Below are 20,655 nucleotides of genomic sequence, written 5' to 3'. Positions count from 1 at the left end.
TCTTTGCCGTGGATGTCATTGTACACGTAGCCATGGGAGCATCTTGTTTCTCCTTAGACAGCCCATGGTCATCCCATTTAGCCCACGTTGGAAGCTCTTGTTCCCATAGTTCCATATCCCTCACTAACGTCAAGACATCATCCACGTCGATTTTTCGTATCTGTACTTTTCTTTTCTTCTTTTTTTTTCTTTTTCCGAGGTCGTCGTCCTTGACGATAGATCCATCGTCCTCCTGGCCCACGCTATGAGCCGTTTCTTCCTTCTCTATCAACAGCCTATCCTCCTCCTCCTCCTCCTCAACCGAGTCCTCTTTTTTGCCGTCCTTCTCTTCTTCATCCTCCACTTGGTAAAATAAACAAATCACTTTACTCAAAAACCGCATCAATCGCGCTTCTAAAATAACTCCTGTTTCTCGAACACCGCCCGCCTGATGCTGTGAGGGCATCTGAACCGCGACATCCCACAATTCCGACATCCCTTCTCCTTTCATCTGAGGTCGACGAAACCGAAACGTAGCCGAATAAACATCCAGATACAACAATGAAGCAATCAGAATCTGCCATGCTCTTTGTTCTTGCTGATCATGTTTCTCCCAGTCAACAATCACATGCGAACCACACAAGACACGTAGCGCGATATGAACAATCGTATCTGCTTTATACTCGTTCGATAACGATACGTCTGTGTCGATCCATGCTAATAAGACAGCACATAAAATCAGTGGAAATGTCGTTGTCAATGAGGCTGCACCTCTCTCCTCACGGAAGGACGGTGCTGGCGACGAGAGCACAAGTTCTACCAGCAGCATCGTAGCATATTCTGCGCAATTTCGCCATAAAGACGTCGGCAATGGAGGGCATGTGAGGTCTGCTATACGTGGCAATAATGTGACGGAAACCACGTAACCTGTCAATATACAAATTTGTGTCAGCGGTTCACCCTTAAACGTAGTCGTCGTCGCAGTCGTCGTCGTCGTCGTCGTCGTCGTCGGTGTCGGTGTCGCCAGCGTGGTAGAGGTCGGTAAATAACGTTCAAGTTGTCGCATCAGTAGGTATAAATGATGAGGTACGTTTGTCCACTCTTCATCCTTTCCTTCTGGGATGCTGCTCTCGTTATCACCGCCCATCTGTTTGTCTAACCATTCATAGCGTCGATCCAGATGTTGTATCATATGCGGAATATGGGATTCAATAATCGACACTAATGTCTCGGCACCATTCAACAATGTCCGCACAACATCGCGCGATGTCTCTCCCTTTCCTTGTTGCTTCAATGTCGAAATGATAGTGTTGGTCCTGAGTGGATAATCCTCCTCGGAAAAGAAAAGCGAACGGGTAGAGTAAACAGGTACTCTCACCAGATATTCATCTTCGTCGAGTTCATCCTCTTGATAATCGTAATAATAACCTTTCTGCTGATCATGCTGTTGCTGTAGCCCATCCACAGCATCCCCACCTTCTTCCTCAACGTAATAGTAATAACCTTCTTCATCCTCCGCATCCCAATGGGGTGGTAGATAACTCGCTCCAAAATCACGCATCAGCTGTCGCGTAAGGTTCTTTGCAAACTCATTAAATTCACTGAGCGTCCGCGTCACTGCATGTATCGAAAGACCTTGATTGGTAAGTGTCATGGACCACCCGGCTGGCTCTAAGAGGTTGCTGCTCGTACGGCTGATCGAATGCGTTATCGTCTCCTCTTTCGCCGCTGTTTTTTCTTTTTCTTCTTCGGCGGCGGTGGTAGCTGTTCGTTCCCCCATCCGTTTTTGCTTTTTAAAAGCAGGACCCTCCGCTGAATTCGTCTTTTCAACGCCATCCGACCCGTTGGACTTGAGAGACGGACGGACCGTCCTCATCGGTGTCAGTTGATCCGTCGTTGCTATGGCATCAGCACCTGTTGCTATGGAAACTGAGCATCGTGCATTCTCTGCTGCCTTACCATCGTCCATCGCATCCAGATCCAATGGATGCTCTTCAGGCATAGTTTCCATCCATGTGTCATTCTCTGTCAAAGTGGTGGTGTTATTCTCGCCATCCAACGACTGCATATATTTTACTAGAAATTCTCCTTCTAATTGTCGTAATGTATCATATAAGGTAAGCACTTTTTGCGATAGATCTGTTAGATTGGGCGGCGCATCAGGGTATTCACACTGTCCATGTCCATCCAAAAATAAGAAATCGTTATTGTCAGCATCAATGAACTCGACCGATTGCATACATAACTGAAAGATGGCTTACAGGTTGATTCGATCGAGCACAACGTGTACAAGTAGGCCTTGTTTTCGAGCACCTGACAAGGAGAAGAAAGGTAAAAAACCAGAAAAAAAAAAACAAACCCTCCCCCCACTATGGTTTCCCCCGCTTTGATGTAAAATTTCTAATTTAACTGTTGAAATATACTCCATACTTTGCTTTCTTTTTCCTACAACGGAGGCAACTCAATCCTTTTGTGTTTGTGTTATTATTAGTAGTAGTAGTAGTAGTAGTGGTTGTAGCCATATCATTATTATCGCTGGTAGGTGTGGATGCATTCGTTGTGGTAGTATTATGAGTAGAAGAAATCGAGCTTTTCATTGCCTTTCCTGCCATATTCTTTTTCTGAAGGATTGATATATAACTATGCAGTGACAGGAAATAAACACAGTAATTACCAACACAAAATTTTAAAATCCCTTTTTTTCTTTTTCTGAAAAAAAGTTTAAACCGTAGAAAAAAGGGGAAGCTTTTGTCTGTTTCAACCTCCGGGAAACCCGCTTCATCATACTCTTGAACAAGGATTTTTATTACTGACATTTTTAAGCTCAATGGACACGAGATATTAAAGGGAGCGATGCATAGTGTCGGTCAGGGTGCCGTGGTGGTGGGCGAAAAAGTATAACTATTTAAATGGGGGGAAGGGGGAAGGGGCTAAACTAACCATTACCATTGGTAGGCTAAGACTTTGGGCATGGTTCGTGACCTTGCTTAATTAAGCCTGGGCGGGCACCACAATTATTCAGAGCTTGTTTAAACACCAACACCGACCGAGAACCACCTTGATAGCGGCATTAAAAAAAAAACCCTAGGAAGCGGAGAGAAAGGGATCAAAGCTGAAAAAATCAGCCGCAACAATCATCGGTTTGGAAAGCCAAGATGCTAGCTACCTCCACCGGGAGCTAGGCCCGCTTCATAATACAAAGCTTTAGCTTACATTTTAGACGATTTACAATTTTAAATGAACAAAATTCATTTTAAATTTAGATTTATTTTAAATATTTTTATAAAAGTTCATAGTATTTTGGATATCAATTTGGATACTCTATTAATCAATGATATCCAAGCAGCATTGAGGATGACATACAATCGAACCCAATAAATGGGTCTCTATCAGTAAAAAAGTTGCCAATAATGGTCTTATTGACGTTATCTTGCAATAGACTGAACTACAAAAAGCTTGACCACTTTTTTATGGTATGACCATGTGTTCCGATAAAGGTTTGATTCAACCTCACCCACTGAAGAATATTATGTGTGTCAAAAGTGCTAGGAAGTGAAGGCTTGATAAATACTTGGAATCCCCTAGAAGGGTGCCACTGATTGTGTTTGATAAAGATGCAGTCAAGTTGAAAGGGCAACGGTGTAGTGTTGTCGGTAAACTTTTTGCAACTCTGAAGAAACATGAAGCTGAAGGTCAATTGATTGTTGTCAAATCCTCTAAAACATGCAGTCTCTGCTTCTATGATGATATGCAAATTGTTAATACTCCTGGATTCGAGGGTACCGGTGTTCTTCATTGCAAGCAATGTCTAAAGCTATGGCAGAGAGACGTTAACGCTGCTATCAATAGGATGACCCTATCTCGAGCAGTTTGGTCTGGAGCGGTAAGACCTGACGCTTTCAAGCCAGCGAAGAAGAAGAAAGTATCGCCGTAATAAACACGGTTTTACTTATATTTTAAGGATTTAGATCATTACAGGTGAGGAATAGTACGGCTTTTTTTGTTTGTTTTGTTTCGCACTACTGACAAGTTTTTGAATTTGAATCATTGTTTGAACGGTTTATATTTTCGTCTACAACACAATTGCAACTTGTCTAAAATGAAAATATTAATTGTCCAAAAAAATATATTTCATCTAAAATATCAGTTACAATACTGTAAGATGTCCATTATCCTTTGAAGCCCTGCATTATTCATGAAATGTACATGTACATATACACAATAGAATTGCTAATTTTTCCAAATGGGTAAAAGTATACATTTTGAAAAAAAAACCCCTCTCTTTTAAATTGAGAACGAATAGCGGTGATTAAAATTTTATGTATAAAATTAGGGTATAATAAAAGTTGATTAATCAATAACGACAAGGCCATTGAAACTTTCATGGTATACAGCTTTCAACAAGAATTCCTTGGGTGTCATTTTTTTCTTTTCCTTCGGTTTGTCCGCATGATTGCTTTCATCATCTTTCTCCTCCATACTGTCGTCGTCATCATCTACTTCACCGTCGAGGAAAGTCTTTACCATAGCAGACGAAAACCCTGAAAGCAACGCTACTCCACTATCCTCTTTTGTTACAGGCGCATTCATTCGAACCGCTGTCGAAGACACTTGCGCAGGCGCTGGATTGCTCCAATCTTGATCTGACAAAGACACTTGCGCAGGCGCTGGATTGCTCCAATCTTGATCTGACAAAGACACTTGCGCAGGCGCTGGATTGCTCCAATCTTGATCTGACAAAGACATCGGCGCAGGCGCTGGATTACCCCAACCTCCACCCGCTGACGAATACACCTGTGCAAGCGCTAAATTCCACCAAACCAACTCAGGCACTTCGTATCCGGCTTCTGCAAATTGCTTGGCAATAAATTCATGAGTTGTCATGAACCTATCCATTCCGTTATCGACAGCATCAAACTCCATATCAGAAAAAATAAACAGACGTTTCACCATGTCTTCAGGAGCGAGCTTGTGCTTTTTAGCCATAGGTAACAAGACATCAGTAAATACCTTGCCTATATCTGTGTTGAAACCCATATTGCTCTGAAGAACCGTCTCGACCTGTTCACTGAACGGCTTGTTGGTATCTACATGAAAAAGTTCAGGCTCGGCTGAAAACGTAATGATGCCTCCTTGAAAAGGCGGTTTAGCAAGATTCGTAATGACAAGTGATAGTCCGATCGCTGCATAGATAGGTGCATTCTCAGGTTTCGTACTATAATTACAGAACATTGAGCCGGAGACATCACATACAGCAATACATTCGCCCAAATCAACACGCTTTGCTTTTTTCTTTTTCTTCATCTGACTGTCCTTGCCTTCTTCGTTCTCTGGCTGCTGCTGTAAGAGGGAAGTATTTCGAAGGGAGGAAATAAGGGTTTCCCATTGTCCGTTCACCATCTGCTTTTGTGCTGTGAGAAACTGATGCTTCAACTCTTCATTTTTGTTTAAAAGCTCAGCCAAACTACCGGACGCATTGCCTGTTTGCACTTGGTGCACCAATTCATGAGGACCCAATGTAGCCCCGCTCACCTTCTTCTTTCCTTGAGCTACTTCTTGCATGTACTTTGTCACAACGTCAGGAGCGTGTTTAAAGAACAGCCCCATATTCTTATCCAAACAAACAGAGGGCATATGCCGAATGTCTACCTTTTCCCATTTTCCTTCTTGCATATAATGCTCGGTCAAGTCCAATGCTTCACGAAGGGGTACCAAATACTGCTTACGATACCTATCTCTGACTCGGTTCAAATAATGAACACGGCTCTCTTCTTTTCCTTGATGCTCCTTTGGTGGAAAGAGTATCTCGGCTATTGACGTCGCCAAAAAAGTATGCTTGTCATGGGAGAGCGACAGAGAAGGAGCCCATTTCGCCGCCAAGCTCAAATTATAACCCAAAGCATATTTGGAGAAGCCGACACTTGCCTCCATTCTACTTTTATTCTTCTGCAACTGCGTCATATCTTCTTTCAGCTGATCCGCAAACAAACGGGCAATCGTGAAATGCAGCGCTCTATACACTGTGTCATGCGTCAAGAGGTCGCACACCTTTTCATTTCTTTGCATACGCGTGTCTAATTTCTTACGTCTTGCTTCCGCCTGGCTGATTTTATCTTGTGCTAGCTTGGCTTCCGTCCTTTTGGCAATGTCTCGAGCTGCTGCATCAGGTGCCATTTTCTTGCGACGTTCATAGCGCTGTTTACGTTGCTGTCGGACTTTTTTCCGATCCGCATGGCCCAAGGTATGGTTACTTTGATGGATCCAGTGAAGAGCGAGGTATTCATCGTTTTTGGGTCCGTTGACTTCATCTTGACAGTAGATGGTTAGCAGAGTACAAAGATCCTTCCAATAGCCGTGCGGCTTGAAATCACGATGCTTCAGCAGCTCATAGGCTTGTCCTTCTTCCTCATGATCATCACCAGCGTTCACCATTTCCCATTCCTCCTGAGAGCTGGCCTTGTCTTTTTTCTTTTTCTTTTTCTCATGCTGAAGTTGAGCCTCCGTTCTTACCGTACCCTCCACAAGTATAGACAAATTGGCGAGAGCCGTACGAGGATGATGTAGAAGCAACCAACAGAAAGCATTGAAAAAAGGGCCTTTGAGGGATTTGCCACGATGAATGGAGCGCGCATAAAAGATGATATGGAGCGTGGTCATGGCATCCTGCGCCCACGCTTGTTCTAACAACCTGTGCGTCTCGCTGCGCTTGACTAATTCAATGCCATAATAGAGGTCCAAAAGAACATCCTTCGTAGAAGCGTGGGTGATGCCTCCGTTGTTTGTATATGTACGGTTGGCGAAATCATCAAATGCTTCCATGAAAGGGTGGCTGCTTGCTTCCTTGCTTGCCTTTCCAGTCTCCGTTGCTATTGACAAATGATCTAAATCAGCGATAATGATACTGTCTTTTTCGTTGACTTGACCTAATCCTGATATAAGTTTATCTAAAAGAGCTGAATCATGGAGTTCTTCAAAGTAGGGAAGTGCAGCAGGGAACGTAGCAAAGGACATTGGTCTCTAAAAAGGGGCGATGAAAAGAGCAACACTAAATGAAACGTCTTTTGCTTCACTTTTTATAAGCTAGTCATTCCATCATCGTTGTCAAAAGTTACTGCGGTGCAACGGCATAAATAGCAAAAAAAGAAATAAATAAACCCTAAAATAAAAAACAGCGCTAAGCGTTTTCAAATACTGTTACAAAAAAAAAAAGATCCGTGTTAGTGTCCTACATGGGGCTTTTTCATTTACTTTGCCACATGCCGTAGTATTTTCAACTCAGATTTTTGGTTCCTGAACGATACAATCTCCCTTTACTTAACGCAACGAATAGAATTCGAGTATACGATCTATGGGATCGGACCAAAGATTAATAGTCATTTCACAGACTAACGTGTCAATAGCCGACGCCAACAGTAAGTTCATGTAAACTATATTACTATATTAAATGTGAGCAATCACAAATTCTTTTCTTTTAGAGACGTAGCAAACTTGGTTCTCAATTTGTGCCTTTGCATCCTTACAAAATAGAATAATTGTGTGCGAACCAAGAACAAGACGAATAAGAAAAAGAACCACAAATTGCACATCGCAGAAATAGTTGATGCTTTCGATCCAATCTTTCATGCCTATTTAAATTTTACTAAAGTCTTATATACCCATTTGTGAGTTGAACAATCTTTAATACCGGCTAATTATACCACCAGCTAATGTTAAACGTGTAGAAACACTATGCAATTATTTGTGTGCTCTCAACTTATATTGCTCAATAAAAAGGTTTATTTTCATACGCATTTGACTGGATCGGCAATATTTACCGGCCTGTCAGTATCATTCAAGAACAAAAATCTCGTTGGCTGTGTTTAGTAAAAAGAAAAAGGCACTATTTGCATTCAATCAGGCTCTGTGTTTCTACTTCTTTCGCTAAAAAGCCTCATATGGAAGAGAAACGACCATCTTTCGGTTTAATACGATGGAAGACGTCGTTTACTTAATTTTTTTGCTCTCCATGTAGAGTTTTATTGTCGACTGGAACTACCATAAGAGAACAAAGCAAAAACGAAAAAAAAAGTTATGCACCCAAATGGTTAAGACTATCTTAGATCTCTCAGCCTCATATTGTAAGCGAAGGGCGCATTTCTATTAACCTTTTTTTTTTTTTTTTTTTTTGTCGCCTTCTACAGTTTGAAATCTACTGCCACAATTATTTTTAACCTTTTGAAACTGAACAGAAAGGATCGTCGTCAACATCCCTCCCCTTTATGTATGCAAATGGCCCATGTTGCAAACTGACCCTGTGGCAAAGTTGCTTAACTTTTTACTCATTTTATCACAAATCAATAAAGCACTTACCTCGTGATCCTATTTGACAAAATCACATCATCCGAATTTGAAGCACACTGTAAAAATGACTTTTAAACAGTTACTATCAATAAAAGACTGTTGCATCGATTTTTGACGTCAAGCAGTGAAACATGCGCCTTAATAAAATAGAGAAAAATCCACTTCATAGCGACCAAATAATATTTCTTCTTTACTGATTACCGTTTCAAAGCCTGCTAATATGAATGTTTTTTCATATACTGAAGTTTTACACAGTTTTATATATGAATATTCTATACAGGCTCTGTTAGCGACTCCCAGGCATGTTATAACCTTAGTTTGTTCGTTTAAATGCCTCTTTCCCCCACTTCTTCAATTTACAGAAATTGTTCCTGCAACGCAAGGAAAGATGGAACCTGATTTTCTGTAGTTTTACCGATCTAAAAACCGTTTATAAAGTTAATAGTGTAAGATATACGTATGAGCATATTTACACAATGCCATTTCTTCTAAAAAGTTGAGCCCAACAAGCTTCGGTTGATGCATCATTGGGTATAAGGAGGTCTTTTCGTGATTGATTTTTTTTTATTTTTTTTTCTTTGCAAATATAAAATGTTATTGACAGTTTAAATAATATATGATGCAGCGCAAAAGTAGCATTAGTTCACTCCACAGTTGTTATTACCATAATTTTAATATATAATTGTAACGACAGGAATTGTGTCATCTTCTCTTTTTTTTTTCTTCCTTTAGACTTACTTTTCTCTATCCTTCATCCTAATAAATAAGCGTTTGCATATATTTTCGATTATACCCACTCTGCAGCAGTTCTTATTACGACACCCATTTCGAACAGACTTATAAAATATCTAATTGATATGCACAAAAGAAATTATTCTTCCAGCTTTTATGATGGTAGATCAACAATAACAGCCCGCGCTTCACAATTTACTATCACTAATTTAGAAAGACGATCTAATCATAGAGAACCGACAAATGAGCGACAGCAAACTTTGGCTGCCGCGTCTTCTCCTCCTGCAGTTATTACTACTATTACCATGCCAACGCCCACCTCAATGAACGTAGAGTGCGATCTACCTGCTACACCACCAATTACAGCAGCTGTGAGCGCAATGGACGCTCCATTACCATTCAGACCCTCTCACTGGAGGGCGCAACCAAGCTATAACACCGATAAAACTCACCATGGCCGTTCAGCGTCAGACCTTGAGGCTGGAAATACCACTAGCCTAGCATCCTTCTTCAGCAGCCACCCAAAAAGGTTGTCGTCAGCTACAGCTCATCCAACGACGACAGGCTCGATGTACCGGCCCGATCTTAGCAGAGAAAACAGTATTGCTACAGCTATAAGTATGAGACGTGCAGATATTATAGTATCAAGAGACAATCCTCAGCATTTGCATCAACAGAGTATCAGTAATTTGAAACAGAATGAAGATGAAGAAACGACAGTGAACGCAGATGAATCGAATGGGCTACAAACAGATATGAAACCATTACAGCCAACGGAAGAAGATGATAAATTATTGTATGAAAAGAAAAAAAGTATAGTCATTTTACTCGGTCGTCTGTTATTAAAATGTGGATGTCCTTGTCACCGAGTGGTAAGTCCATAATCAAAAGGGAAAGAAAAAGCGTGTTATGCCTCTCAAGATACAAACTATGCACAATGTATATAGGATGAAATACTACAGCAAACAGCAAAAATAATAGGAGTAGACGCGGGTTTCACCTTTTTACCGGATGCATTCATAGTTACTTTTGCCCTTTCAGCCGTTTCTCAATCCGTCATGGTGAAAGCACCACAAGGTTTTGACAACGGCAAAATAGCAAAGATCAATGATATTATGAACATGTTATTTCGAGGCATTATCGATCTGGATCGTTGTCTCGTTTTGTTACATGATGTTGCAACTGCGCCGCCGACATGTGGTGTATGGCACACTTTATTCTTTTTCGCAATGGGTAGCTTTACAGCAGCAGCGATGCTGTTTAATGGCAGCTGGATTGATGCGGCTGTCAGTGGTGCATTAGGATTGTTAGTAGCCATGTTGTTTTTGCTATCTGCCAAATTTCCGATCTTTGCTCGAGTGTTCGAATTAACTGCCTCAGCTTTAGTGGCCATCATTGCAAAAGCGCTGCATCAATATTGCTGTTTCAAAACAGTGGCATTAGCATCGTTATTAATTTTGCTGCCAGGTTATACGATGACAGTGGGTGTGGTAGGTTCTACTCCACAGTTGTTGGTAGCAAAACAGATCGAGAAATAATACTAAATGTCATGTACTTTTTCTTAGTTGGAATTATCTGCAAGAAACGTAACGACCGGTATCGTTCGGCTTGTATATGCTGTTTTCTATGCTTTCCAATTAGCGTATGGTTTACAAATCGGAAGCAGCGTCTATAGTGCAATCAACGTGAACGGAACGGAAGGTATCTGTGGTCAAGACCTTATTCCTCATTGGTATTACATTCTTCTGTTACCTTTACTCAGTATTGCCATTGGAATGTCTTATGGCTCATCAAAACGACAATGGATATCACAAACAATATCCGTCAGCATCTCTTTCAGTTTGATCTATTTTTTAGGCAAGGTGATTCCGGACAGTGAAATCGTTAGCAGCATTGCTGCTTTTGCAGTTGGCATTTATTCTAATTTCTCACTGAAAGTGACAGGTGAGCCACCATTATCACCTTTGTCTGCAAGCGTCACTCTACTCGTCCCAGGAAGTATAGGTAAATTAAAGTCCACTTTTTTCAGTAACTAATGAAACTGATCACTTTCGTTTTTCGATATAGGTGTCAGAGGAGCATATACAGCTTTACATGAAAGTGATCTTACCAAAGGATACTTTCCAATGCAGATGCTGACCATGTCATTGGGTTTGGCCGCAGGTTTGTTTGCTTCTGCAATGGTAGTGTATCCTTCTGGTAAAAAACGGTCCCTCTATATATCGTTGTAGAAGAGAAGAATAAATAGACTTCCCTTTGTGCAACAGTGAACATATCACATCCTAACATCAAAGTACCAAATACAGTTACTTATAAGTAGCATTCTAATAATTAATCTATTAAACCCTAATCTGTACAAAATGATATATCATTAAAATGACTGTCTGTATATTCATATTTATATATCTTATGCTATCGCGGAGCCTTTACATTGTGTGCAATTCTAGCTGCCAGAAGCAATCCTCACATCTTAAGACGCCAATGGAGCATGGTATTCATAGTTGTTAATTACTGCGGATACTAATCAGATGAGGATTCACTGTCATTATCGTAATTGGCTAATAGAGATAAAGCGTTTGTTCCATTTGCGCTATTATTAATCTTCTTTGATGTCAATGTTGATCCATTATCTTCATTATCCTTCTTCTTCTTCACCACTACTACTGGACTATCATTATTTTGCTTTCGTTTCTTAATGATAGCTGCAGGTTTGAAAGAGGGTATATCCAATGCGGCTGTTGCGTTTGACTGACGTACCAATGATATGGCCTCCGGTTCAGGCTCTTTCAGTTTACGCACTTGCTGTCCATCTGCGCTCTCAAATACTGCTTTTGCTTCTTTCTCTAATTCCTCTTCATCTTTACGTATACGCTCACTGATAACTTTTTGATCTGCTTCAGAAAACCGATTCAGCACTTCATCCACGTCAATACGTTCTGACCGAGCATTGCGAGTACGGATTTCGTCTAAAGCATCCATAATATCCATCTCACGTTTTGAGTCTAGTGTTCTGTTTTCTAAAGATTGCATAGGATCGTTTTCCTCTTCTTCTGACTCTGATTCTTTTTCCTCTCTCCAAGGTTCGAAATTTCTACTGGCACCGTTTTCAGCAACATAGTCTGTGTTTTTCGGATCTGTTTTAAACGTAATTTCTGCTGAACATCGAGGGCATCTTTTGAGAAATGGAAAGGACAAAGGGTTAGGAGGTTTCAACAGACAACTGCAACGAGTATTTTTCCTTTACTCTACCTAATGTAAAATCGATATATCTTGATATTCAAGTAGGTTTCACCTTCTACAGTCTCTTTCCTTGCATTGAACTTTTTACCCTTATATATATATTCACCGCAGCTTTCACAACGCATAGAGAAAGGCGACATCAAACGAACCTTATGTTGTTGATCTTTTGGCTTCTTTCTGCAAAAGGAAAACCATAAAATCAGCAGTTGTGATTAGCAAAAGAATGCCATTGAACGGGAAATCTCATCATTAAAATCTACTTACTGTCTCGGGATTTGCGAGGGATCGAAGTTAGGGGGGAAGTACTTATTCAAAACCTTACGTTCGGACATTATGTGTTGTTGATATCGATAATGTTATGCGGAAGAGATAGATTACTCTTATTCAGACAATAAGAACCAGAAGTTATTGACTGCGGGAAGTTAAAATTTCTTTAGAAGGTGCACTTTCTACGCTTTTCGTATTACACCTTCAATTTTTTTTTTTCCTTTTTTTTTTTTTTTTTTTTTTTTGGTCTTCTTTAATCTTGTTGAGTCTACTATTTATGTTTGATTGGAATTAAATAAGCCTCCTCAGAGTGTATTACTCAAACGGTACTGAATGGTGCAATATGCGCAGCAATGTTTTTACGACAATAACCACTGTTTTTCTACCTTCAAGATTTTATTTCTACGCAAAATTATGAAAACGAAAAACAATTTTTTTGAAAGGATCATTCCGGTGATATCGCATATGAGGAGTAAGAAGAGGAATGCGAGACTTTCAGAGTGAAAAGGATATTGCAAGATGTTTTGTTATGGAATTTTAACCAACACTAGGTTGAAAGAAAAGAAAAGAGCAATCGCAGTCGAAGTATAGGCTATCTTTTTAGGGATTGAAATATATTGAAGGTTTGGGTTATCAGAACTGCTTGCTTACCTACTTAACGATTGTTGAATGACATTCTAAGACTATAAAATTGAAGAATTGCCGCTGCCAATTAAAATGCTTGGCATAACTAATTCTTGAATTACAAGTTATTATGTGGAGGTTCTGAAGGATCTTCAACTTTTTCCTGAAGGACCAGCGCCTCTAAGAGTCTCAGAACGAAGTGTGATAGCGCAAAGCATAGGAAAATCGTTGAAATGATACTTAATGTTGCGAAATCTCTACTTGAATTGGGATACTGTATTTTGGTTTATCCGAGGTAGTGATAATGCATAGACTCAGAAAGCCTTATGAGAAGACTTCCGACAGTTGAAGCAATAACAAAGGTCTGTTCGCAGTAAACAGTCGCTATGGCATTTACGGAAGAATGAATTTGACGAACATAAGCCTCAGGATAAATGCCATTTTCTTTGAGAAATACATTTCTTTTGGAATATGAATCTAAAGTTTATTATTTGTATGTCAGGATTTTCTCTACATTATCCATTTTTTGTTAGTTGCGCAGCAGAAATGTTAAATTTGCCACACTGTTAGAGTATTCCGCATGGGAACGCTGTTTCTCAAAGACATTGAAAACACTTAATTATCTCAAAGTGAATAAAAACGGCATTAAGTATTATTATTTTGATTAAGTAATGTAAGAGTTGTGGCAGTAAATAATTCTGATATAAATTTTCTATAACTTCAAAATTTTTCATATACAGTACTAAGGTCTGTTACTGTATTTTAGCCTTGGATTGACGCAGTACATCATTTTCAATTCTGTCTGCATCTCTAGCTTGTCGTGCCATCGTCTTTAAGTCGATACGCAATTCTTTATCGTACTGCTCATTGTCAGGTTGACGGTGCGAACTTCCTATTCTATCCCAAAGTGTGAAATATTGTCCATAGTTGTAATTGAAGTAAACATGATGCACAAAATGGTGTGCACTGGTGTTGATAATTTCTGAATGTGAGATAAATTCGCCTATTTCGGTTATATATTAAGTTAGTTCTAACTTTTGATGACATTCATAATAATGCTGCAACGTGTATCACCCTACCATCGTGGATCATAACTGTCCAAAAATTGACAAACACAAACATAGACAGATATAAGTATTTGTGCATAGGAATGAAATAGGCGTATAAGTGATAAGGTAAGGATTGAAGAAAACCATCTACTGGATTGAAAGCATGGGATGCGAAAGGAGTTGGGATGACCCACTTATGATGGAGCTTGTGAAGGTATCTATACAAGCGTGGATGATGCATCCAACGGTGAAACCAGTAAATACCACAATCTGTAAAGAATAAGAATGAGGGTACTGATAGGATTAAGTAGATCCAATCGAATGCTGTTTTGGGCACGTCGCCATATAATAAGGATTTGCCAAATATTTCGCCTGCAAAGCATGGTAATGTCAAAACTGTTCATCATAAGGAAGAATAAAGATTCAATTTACAAAAAGGCATATACCAAACAGCTCCTGATATTAAACTTACGTGTCATCCACGGCACTGCGCTGGCAGCACAATTTATCTCTAACCTGATTTGGTTTTTCAGAAATTTAGGATGCTTCATATAGTCGTGGTCGAAAACATAGTAATAAGATAAGGTAGCAGTGATAAAGTATAGCAGCCAACCGAACACACAAGTAATGATATACAATGAAAGGCAAACTCTCCAAACATCGTCACGAGGCCAAGTCGATACGATCGACCCGGCAATATGTTTTGTATATGCTGGCCATATCAGTGCGTATAATTTATCAAAAACAAACTGATCTGCGTAATGCAATACAGTATCCATTTTTACAATTATTGTTCACTTCTTGTGCAAGTCCTTTCCTTATATAATTGAAATCGTAAATATTTTCGACTAATGAGAGTTACGGAGAGAGAAGAACAAAAGAAAAAGAAAAAAGGAAAAAAGAAAAAAAAAAACCAATACCTTTGAACAAGAAAAGCGGGGGCAGTGACAATACATAAACGCACATCTGCGTACTAGTCCGGAACTTTTTTTTGTGTACCTTAAATCAAAGGATTAAGGTGGAATTGTTTTTTCCTTGATGCCTGCTTAAATTAATGTTCTCATTTTTTTTTGCTAATATTCATGGAATGATAATGAAGATAATCTTCTCTGATAAATGATGGTAGACATCGACTTTACGTACATTTGACAAGTAAACAAAATTTTCGTTGTTTATGATGTGCACTTGCACCTTATATCTTTTGTGTGACATTTCTCTATTTATTTTTTTCTTTTTACATTTGCGACAAAAGGTTTCCATTCCTGTGCTGCTATTGGCCATTTCTTATCAGATTTGCTATGCTGCCTTTCATGTCATCCCTGTCTCTAATTGACACAAACGTAAACTATAAATTTTTCTTACAGAGAATATTGCTCGGAAGATTCATCTTTTGTTTAAGCTGGGCTGAATTGATTTAACTTTTGTGAATGGTACTTTAAGAAGTATCTTTGCATAATTGACCTAATATACTGAAACTAATAATGGTTAGACTTTCATGCACAAGCAAAGAAAGGGAAACGAAACAAGCATCCCATGGAATGTATTTGCTTTGTTGAGTCAGCCTAACTGTGCACTAAGACTAGTAGTACTTTTAGTGGCTCATTATGAAAGCTGTAGTTGCAGCAACATCTTCGTTGCTATTCCCCTTTTTGTCCCTCCGCTTACGAATTTGATTGTAGCAAAGGTACTCTATGTCAGATCTAGGAAAGTGAGGCGGTAGATCAAAAAACACACAAACACACACAAAAAAAAAAAATAAAAAAAAAGCGCGAACCCAGCCCAATCTCTCATTTTAAACATATTAAGGTCGATATGCACAGTTACTATCTCTTTTCTTTTTCATACAAATAAGAGCACAGTATTGAGATATCGAAGCAACAAAAGCTCTACCATAACTGATATCATCATACTCAAAATTAATTGAAAACAGATCAGCTTTAAGTCGTTGACATTAGCTTTGTGTTTATCTTGGATATTTCTTAGTTTAACTGTTCGTTCTACAAGTTCTTATGCTTTCTCTCCGTTTCAAAAATGAGTGCTCTCCATAACTTCATGACAAAGACTAATGCATCTTCATCCAAAGCCTTTAAACAAAAATTGTAAACCAATGAGTTTCTCTTCAATGCGATATAGGTAACGTTACTACTTACTCCTTCTAACTCGGCAACAAGTTCATGGGGACCTTTCTTTTCCTTCATAAATTGTAATACGAAGCTTACGAGGTCTTCCTCTTCCATACCTAGCAAGTCGACAATCTTTTTGGATATAAATGGGTGTAATTTATCATTGATTAAATCCTATAATATATGTGTTGTTAGCAATCTTGAATCCGTCAGACAAGATTCTGATTTGAAGGTTTTTACTTCGTTTAGCTCATCCCAACGAACAGGATATTTCCACAAATCTTCTTTCTCACTTGGTATAGAATCAATGAGCTCTTTCACCTGTCTTGCCTTATCCACGGCATCATCTGAAGCGCTGGCTGTATTACTCGTGTTTGCTGACGTTGTATGAGAGTTTTTCTCTTGATCCAATTCTGAATAATCTAACGGTACTAAAATACGTCGTTTCTTCTTAGCTTCTTCTTCTTCATCTTCCTCCGTTGTAGCCAGTGTGTTTCTCTTTAGAGGCATGTTGAAGTTAATCTTTGTAGGTTTAAGAGCTATCTTTTGTTGTTCTCCTTCTCTAGTCAAGAATCCACTATCTTTTAAGCGTTTCGCTTCTTCTTCTTTACGCTTTTCTTCTTCGTCCTTTCGTCTCGCTTCTTCTGCCTCTCTCTGTTTCGCATCTTCAATTTCCTGAATTTCTTTACGCCTGTCTTCTTCATCATATTCTTCTTCACGCCGACGTTGCAGTTCTCTCATTCTTCTCCATCTGGACCGATCTGTATAATACATTTCTGTCCCCCTTTCCATTTCTACTGTATCGTCAAAGTTGGCGAGTCTTTCTGCCCAAAATTCTCTATCCCTCGCTTGTCTCTCTTCCAACTCTATTTCACGATCCACATTCTTATTATGTTCTCGTAATTTGTGTGCTTGTCTTGATTCAAAACGTTTGACTCGTTGATGATACGCATTTTCGACATCCTTTTCAAGCTTTTCCTTCCTTCTACGTTCAATTTCTTCGTCAGTCATTGTATCCTCTTGATTGGGTGACGACGAGCGATGGGGATGTTGTTGGTGATACTTGTAGCCATACTCTGTGCCTCCCTTAACAAAATTATCGCCGCCTCCATGTCTGTTCCTGCTGCTAGACCTGTCATCATCACCAAAGGAATCTCGTCGGTGTCGTCGTCTATCATTACTACGTGATCTTCTTCTATTACTAATCTGCTGGTCATTTTCTCGGCCCTGTTGGTGTTGTAAATCATTTTGAGCTGCTTGTTCTTTAAAAAAAGTTAATGGGTCTGCTATTGCTGTCAAAGATAGAGCATTTGCAGCTGCGGCATCTTCTTTACTCGGCTCTAGTTGACCTCCAAAGATAGCTTGGACGTAAGACTGTACTTGACTAGATTTTTCTTTGTCGGACGCTTCATAATTCTGTTGATTTTGCGTTTTCTGATAACCTTCTAGATGTTTTCTTACATTATCATCGGCTTTGACTATCAATTTTTTTTCTACTCCACTGCCATCCAGTGCTTTTAAAGTGACGCCTTCCGTTGTTTCTCCTCCTAAAACACGTAATGCACATAGTACACTGTCTGGATCGGCGTAGGTGGCGAAACCAAAACCTTTAGGTTTTCCAGATGGGTCTTTTGTTCGCTTCCAATGTAACAAATTACCGCAAGTCTGAGCATTTAAACTGAATTAGCAATCCAATAAAGCAGAAAAAGGACATTTTTAAACAGAAAAACCCTGAAAATATATAGTTGTAATACCTTCAGTAAAGTCTCTATCCACTCATCACCAACACCAGCTGCAATGGCACCTACAAATAACGTGTTCAACTTTTCGTCGCTGCTAATCGGATTATTGCTGGCTGGGCTTACGGCTGTTGTTGGTGAATTATTGTTCGCAAATGGGGCTGTAGAAGTTGTTTGGGTACTGTCATATGGAGGCCTTCCGCCAAGAGTCATATGGGGTGAACGTCCCGGAGGTGGTGGGCCATAACGACCTGGCATTCTTGGTGGTCTGAAGCCTAATAAAGACCATAAAAGGTACGGTGTTAAACGGTTTAATCGCGCATATCACATTTAACCTCGAAAATGTATTTCATACCATATTGATTGTTTCTGTAAGGATCCATTAATAGCTTGTCTAAATGTTTAAAGCAGTAGCAACAAAAGAAAAAGAGACAAACGAAGGAGTTTGGGAAAAGAAGAGGACAGATTGTTTTAATGCTAACATTGAATGGTGCACCCCACTTTGTGGATTTATATGTTACAAGCCACTTCGAGGCAGAGGAAATAATGCTGAGTAGCATGAATTCCTATCTTTTCTTTTCGCCTTTAAACCTTCTACTACAGAATGGCGCTACAAATCGCTAGCTTTCCAGAAGCCGTATTGGAGAATTTGATATATATCCTGGAACCTAATGATTTATTCCAACTTGCTCTCTCTTCAAAGCAACTCTACCAACTGCTTATGACCAACGATGTGTGGCGATTAAAAAGTCTGCACGATTTTGGCGATCTCTTTCAAATTTATACCCTTTTTACAACTGTTGCAGGTTTTGATCTTGATTCAGGGTTAGCAGCTAAATACGGAAAAGAACCAACTGACTGGAAACAGTATTATCTCTCCAAGAACAAATCCGCCACAAGCGTAGAAAAGTCGACAGCAGAAAGAGCAGCGGCAGCTACAGAAGAAAATGCCGACACACAGTTGATTGAGCAAGCCGACCAAGAATATATCAGCGCAAGAACACAGTTAGAGTCTTTTCAGGAGAATGGCAATGTTGATATATTGATGCAAGTCGCATCTAAAATGATGTGGATTCTAGATACCTTTCCTACCCATGCAGGATGTTACTACATATTAGGCTTCATTCTCTTCGTTTTAAATAAGCTCGAAGAAGCTCGCATTCTACTACAAATGGGATGCGGTGTAGATCCAGATTTTGAGCCCTTCCATGATTTGGAAGCAGAAATTGAGCGTATACAAAATGGCTATCAGGGAGACGAAGAATTGTTGGACAAGGAAAATAGTAATCAACTATCAAGAGCGTTGCTTGTTGTACTAGAGGAGATTTTCAATAAATTTGACAAAGATCATGATGGTGCTTTGAACACACAGGAACTGGATAGCTTCATTTTTACCACTAATGGAACCCATCCTCCACCACAATTTTTACGACAAATGGGGTTACGATTTGGAGCGAATAAAAGAGGTTGGTTGACAAAGGAGGGCTTCTTTGCCTTTTACCTGGAACAGACATTGGATGACCCCTCAGAAACAAGAAATGATTTGGGCGTACACGGATACGATCCCCAGTCATTAAGAAAGAATATGGAAGAGTAAAAAGAAATATTCACCGCAGCTCTGTCGAATGTTTACACGCGAGACTGTTATTAATTACAAATTTATAGATAATTTACATCATCATCTTACTTACTCCTATAGAAACTGATATACAATACCAGAACAAACTGTCATATCAGAATAAAGTGCATTGTACAGAAATCGAATCAACGTTTTATTTTAAGATTAGGCTGATAAGTAAGCACATTCTTCGAGATTGCTCCTGTGCAAGCTATGGTGAATGATCTTCAGTTTTGACAGTATATCATCACCACAATAGACAATACTTTTTCCGTACCGTTATTTGATTAACCCTACTTACTACTGAAGCTGGCCCAACTTCCTCACCAGATATTGGCAGTGGATTTGTTGATAGCAATAAGATCCAAACGAAAAGCATCATTTGAGCAACTCACCTTTATTCCTTCATCATCAAGGCGCTAATTTATTATCAGAAGAGAAGAAGTATATAAATTAGAAATCTTTTCCTCATAAAGTTTTTGAGCAATGTTATGTCTCTCGGATTTTGGCCTACTTCAAAGAGAAAAAGCAGAGGAAACGATTACGGAGATGTTTAAATCCATCTCATTAGTTACTTTTAGTTAGAATTGATGACATTTTATGAGTTTATTTTACATTTGAAGATGATAGGGCCAACAGTGGTGGATTTCGTTGCTGACAAGAGTATCTTTACAGATGAGAGAGCTCTTTTGACTGAGAGTTGTTTTGATTCATACAAGATTGCACTGTTATCTGTTACTAATTCATGAAAGGGTTGATTTTTTCCTACCATCATCTCCATGCTTAAAATTTTTGGCTTTGTTGGAATATTTTCTAGAGCAATAATAGCCGTTTCATCAGGGATAAAGGTCTACATAGCTCATTTCGTAAACAATTGTTTGTCTTTGGCATCTTTAGTTTTCAGCCGTACGGAAAAGCAGTTGGCTGAAGCGGTGACTAAGATT

At 39.3% G+C, this 20,655-nt stretch overlaps 9 protein-coding genes across 9 annotated transcripts; 5 read left to right on the top strand and 4 right to left on the bottom strand.

Moving 5' to 3' along the window:
- The first annotated feature begins 3,607 nt into the window (after nucleotides 1–3,607).
- BDF20DRAFT_878032 (uncharacterized protein) lies at nucleotides 3,608–4,015 on the top strand. Its single transcript, XM_053081478.1, has one exon. It carries the CDS (start codon nucleotides 3,728–3,730, stop codon nucleotides 3,911–3,913), a length of 186 nt encoding a protein of 61 aa, XP_052934813.1. The 5' UTR covers nucleotides 3,608–3,727; the 3' UTR covers nucleotides 3,914–4,015.
- Nucleotides 3,991–7,135, bottom strand: BDF20DRAFT_976701 (uncharacterized protein). The gene is made up of 3 exons (XM_053085081.1): nucleotides 5,448–7,135; nucleotides 4,752–5,390; nucleotides 3,991–4,577 (listed from the first exon to the last, which is right to left on the bottom strand). The coding sequence occupies exons 1-3, from the start codon at nucleotides 6,988–6,990 to the stop codon at nucleotides 4,330–4,332; spliced, it is 2,430 nt and encodes an 809-aa protein (XP_052934812.1). The 5' UTR covers nucleotides 6,991–7,135; the 3' UTR covers nucleotides 3,991–4,329.
- A 2,536-nt stretch (nucleotides 7,136–9,671) lies between these two features.
- BDF20DRAFT_822667 (uncharacterized protein) lies at nucleotides 9,672–10,589 on the top strand (the record flags this gene model as incomplete). The annotated part of the gene is made up of 2 exons (XM_053077726.1): nucleotides 9,672–9,923; nucleotides 9,999–10,589. The coding sequence occupies 2 exons, from the start codon at nucleotides 9,672–9,674 to the stop codon at nucleotides 10,587–10,589; spliced, it is 843 nt and encodes a 280-aa protein (XP_052934811.1).
- Nucleotides 10,590–11,394: 805 nt separating this feature from the next.
- On the bottom strand, nucleotides 11,395–12,778 carry BDF20DRAFT_878021 (CWC16 protein). Its single transcript, XM_053081477.1, has 3 exons — nucleotides 12,556–12,778; nucleotides 12,301–12,468; nucleotides 11,395–12,223 (listed from the first exon to the last, which is right to left on the bottom strand). Exons 1-3 carry the CDS (start codon nucleotides 12,621–12,623, stop codon nucleotides 11,572–11,574), a joined length of 888 nt encoding a protein of 295 aa, XP_052934810.1. The 5' UTR covers nucleotides 12,624–12,778; the 3' UTR covers nucleotides 11,395–11,571.
- Nucleotides 12,779–13,934: 1,156 nt separating this feature from the next.
- BDF20DRAFT_906704 (uncharacterized protein) lies at nucleotides 13,935–15,010 on the bottom strand (the record flags this gene model as incomplete). Its single annotated transcript, XM_053083302.1, has 3 exons — nucleotides 13,935–14,185; nucleotides 14,262–14,627; nucleotides 14,704–15,010. 3 exons carry the CDS (start codon nucleotides 15,008–15,010, stop codon nucleotides 13,935–13,937), a joined length of 924 nt encoding a protein of 307 aa, XP_052934809.1.
- A 293-nt stretch (nucleotides 15,011–15,303) lies between these two features.
- BDF20DRAFT_878014 (uncharacterized protein) lies at nucleotides 15,304–15,969 on the top strand. The gene has a single exon (XM_053081476.1). It carries the CDS (start codon nucleotides 15,727–15,729, stop codon nucleotides 15,949–15,951), a length of 225 nt encoding a protein of 74 aa, XP_052934808.1. The 5' UTR covers nucleotides 15,304–15,726; the 3' UTR covers nucleotides 15,952–15,969.
- A 259-nt stretch (nucleotides 15,970–16,228) lies between these two features.
- Nucleotides 16,229–18,476, bottom strand: BDF20DRAFT_906703 (uncharacterized protein; the record flags this gene model as incomplete). Its single annotated transcript, XM_053083301.1, has 5 exons — nucleotides 16,229–16,315; nucleotides 16,382–16,528; nucleotides 16,595–18,019; nucleotides 18,109–18,368; nucleotides 18,449–18,476. The coding sequence occupies 5 exons, from the start codon at nucleotides 18,474–18,476 to the stop codon at nucleotides 16,229–16,231; spliced, it is 1,947 nt and encodes a 648-aa protein (XP_052934807.1).
- A 413-nt stretch (nucleotides 18,477–18,889) lies between these two features.
- BDF20DRAFT_802699 (uncharacterized protein) lies at nucleotides 18,890–19,300 on the top strand (the record flags this gene model as incomplete). Its single annotated transcript, XM_053076422.1, has 1 exon — nucleotides 18,890–19,300. A coding segment is annotated over one exon (411 nt), but the record flags the coding sequence as incomplete, so codon positions are not given.
- Nucleotides 19,301–19,351: 51 nt separating this feature from the next.
- Nucleotides 19,352–19,672, top strand: BDF20DRAFT_790188 (uncharacterized protein; the record flags this gene model as incomplete). The annotated part of the gene is made up of 1 exon (XM_053076175.1): nucleotides 19,352–19,672. A coding segment is annotated over one exon (321 nt), but the record flags the coding sequence as incomplete, so codon positions are not given.
- Between the last annotated feature and the right edge of the window lie 983 nt (nucleotides 19,673–20,655).

This window comes from Mycotypha africana (assembly GCF_025528875.1).
Source record: "Mycotypha africana strain NRRL 2978 chromosome Unknown BDF20scaffold_7, whole genome shotgun sequence".
Taxonomy (NCBI): domain Eukaryota; kingdom Fungi; phylum Mucoromycota; class Mucoromycetes; order Mucorales; family Mycotyphaceae; genus Mycotypha; species Mycotypha africana.
The sequence above is the reverse complement of the archived record's forward strand: the minus strand, read 5'-3'. Positions and strand labels throughout refer to the sequence as shown.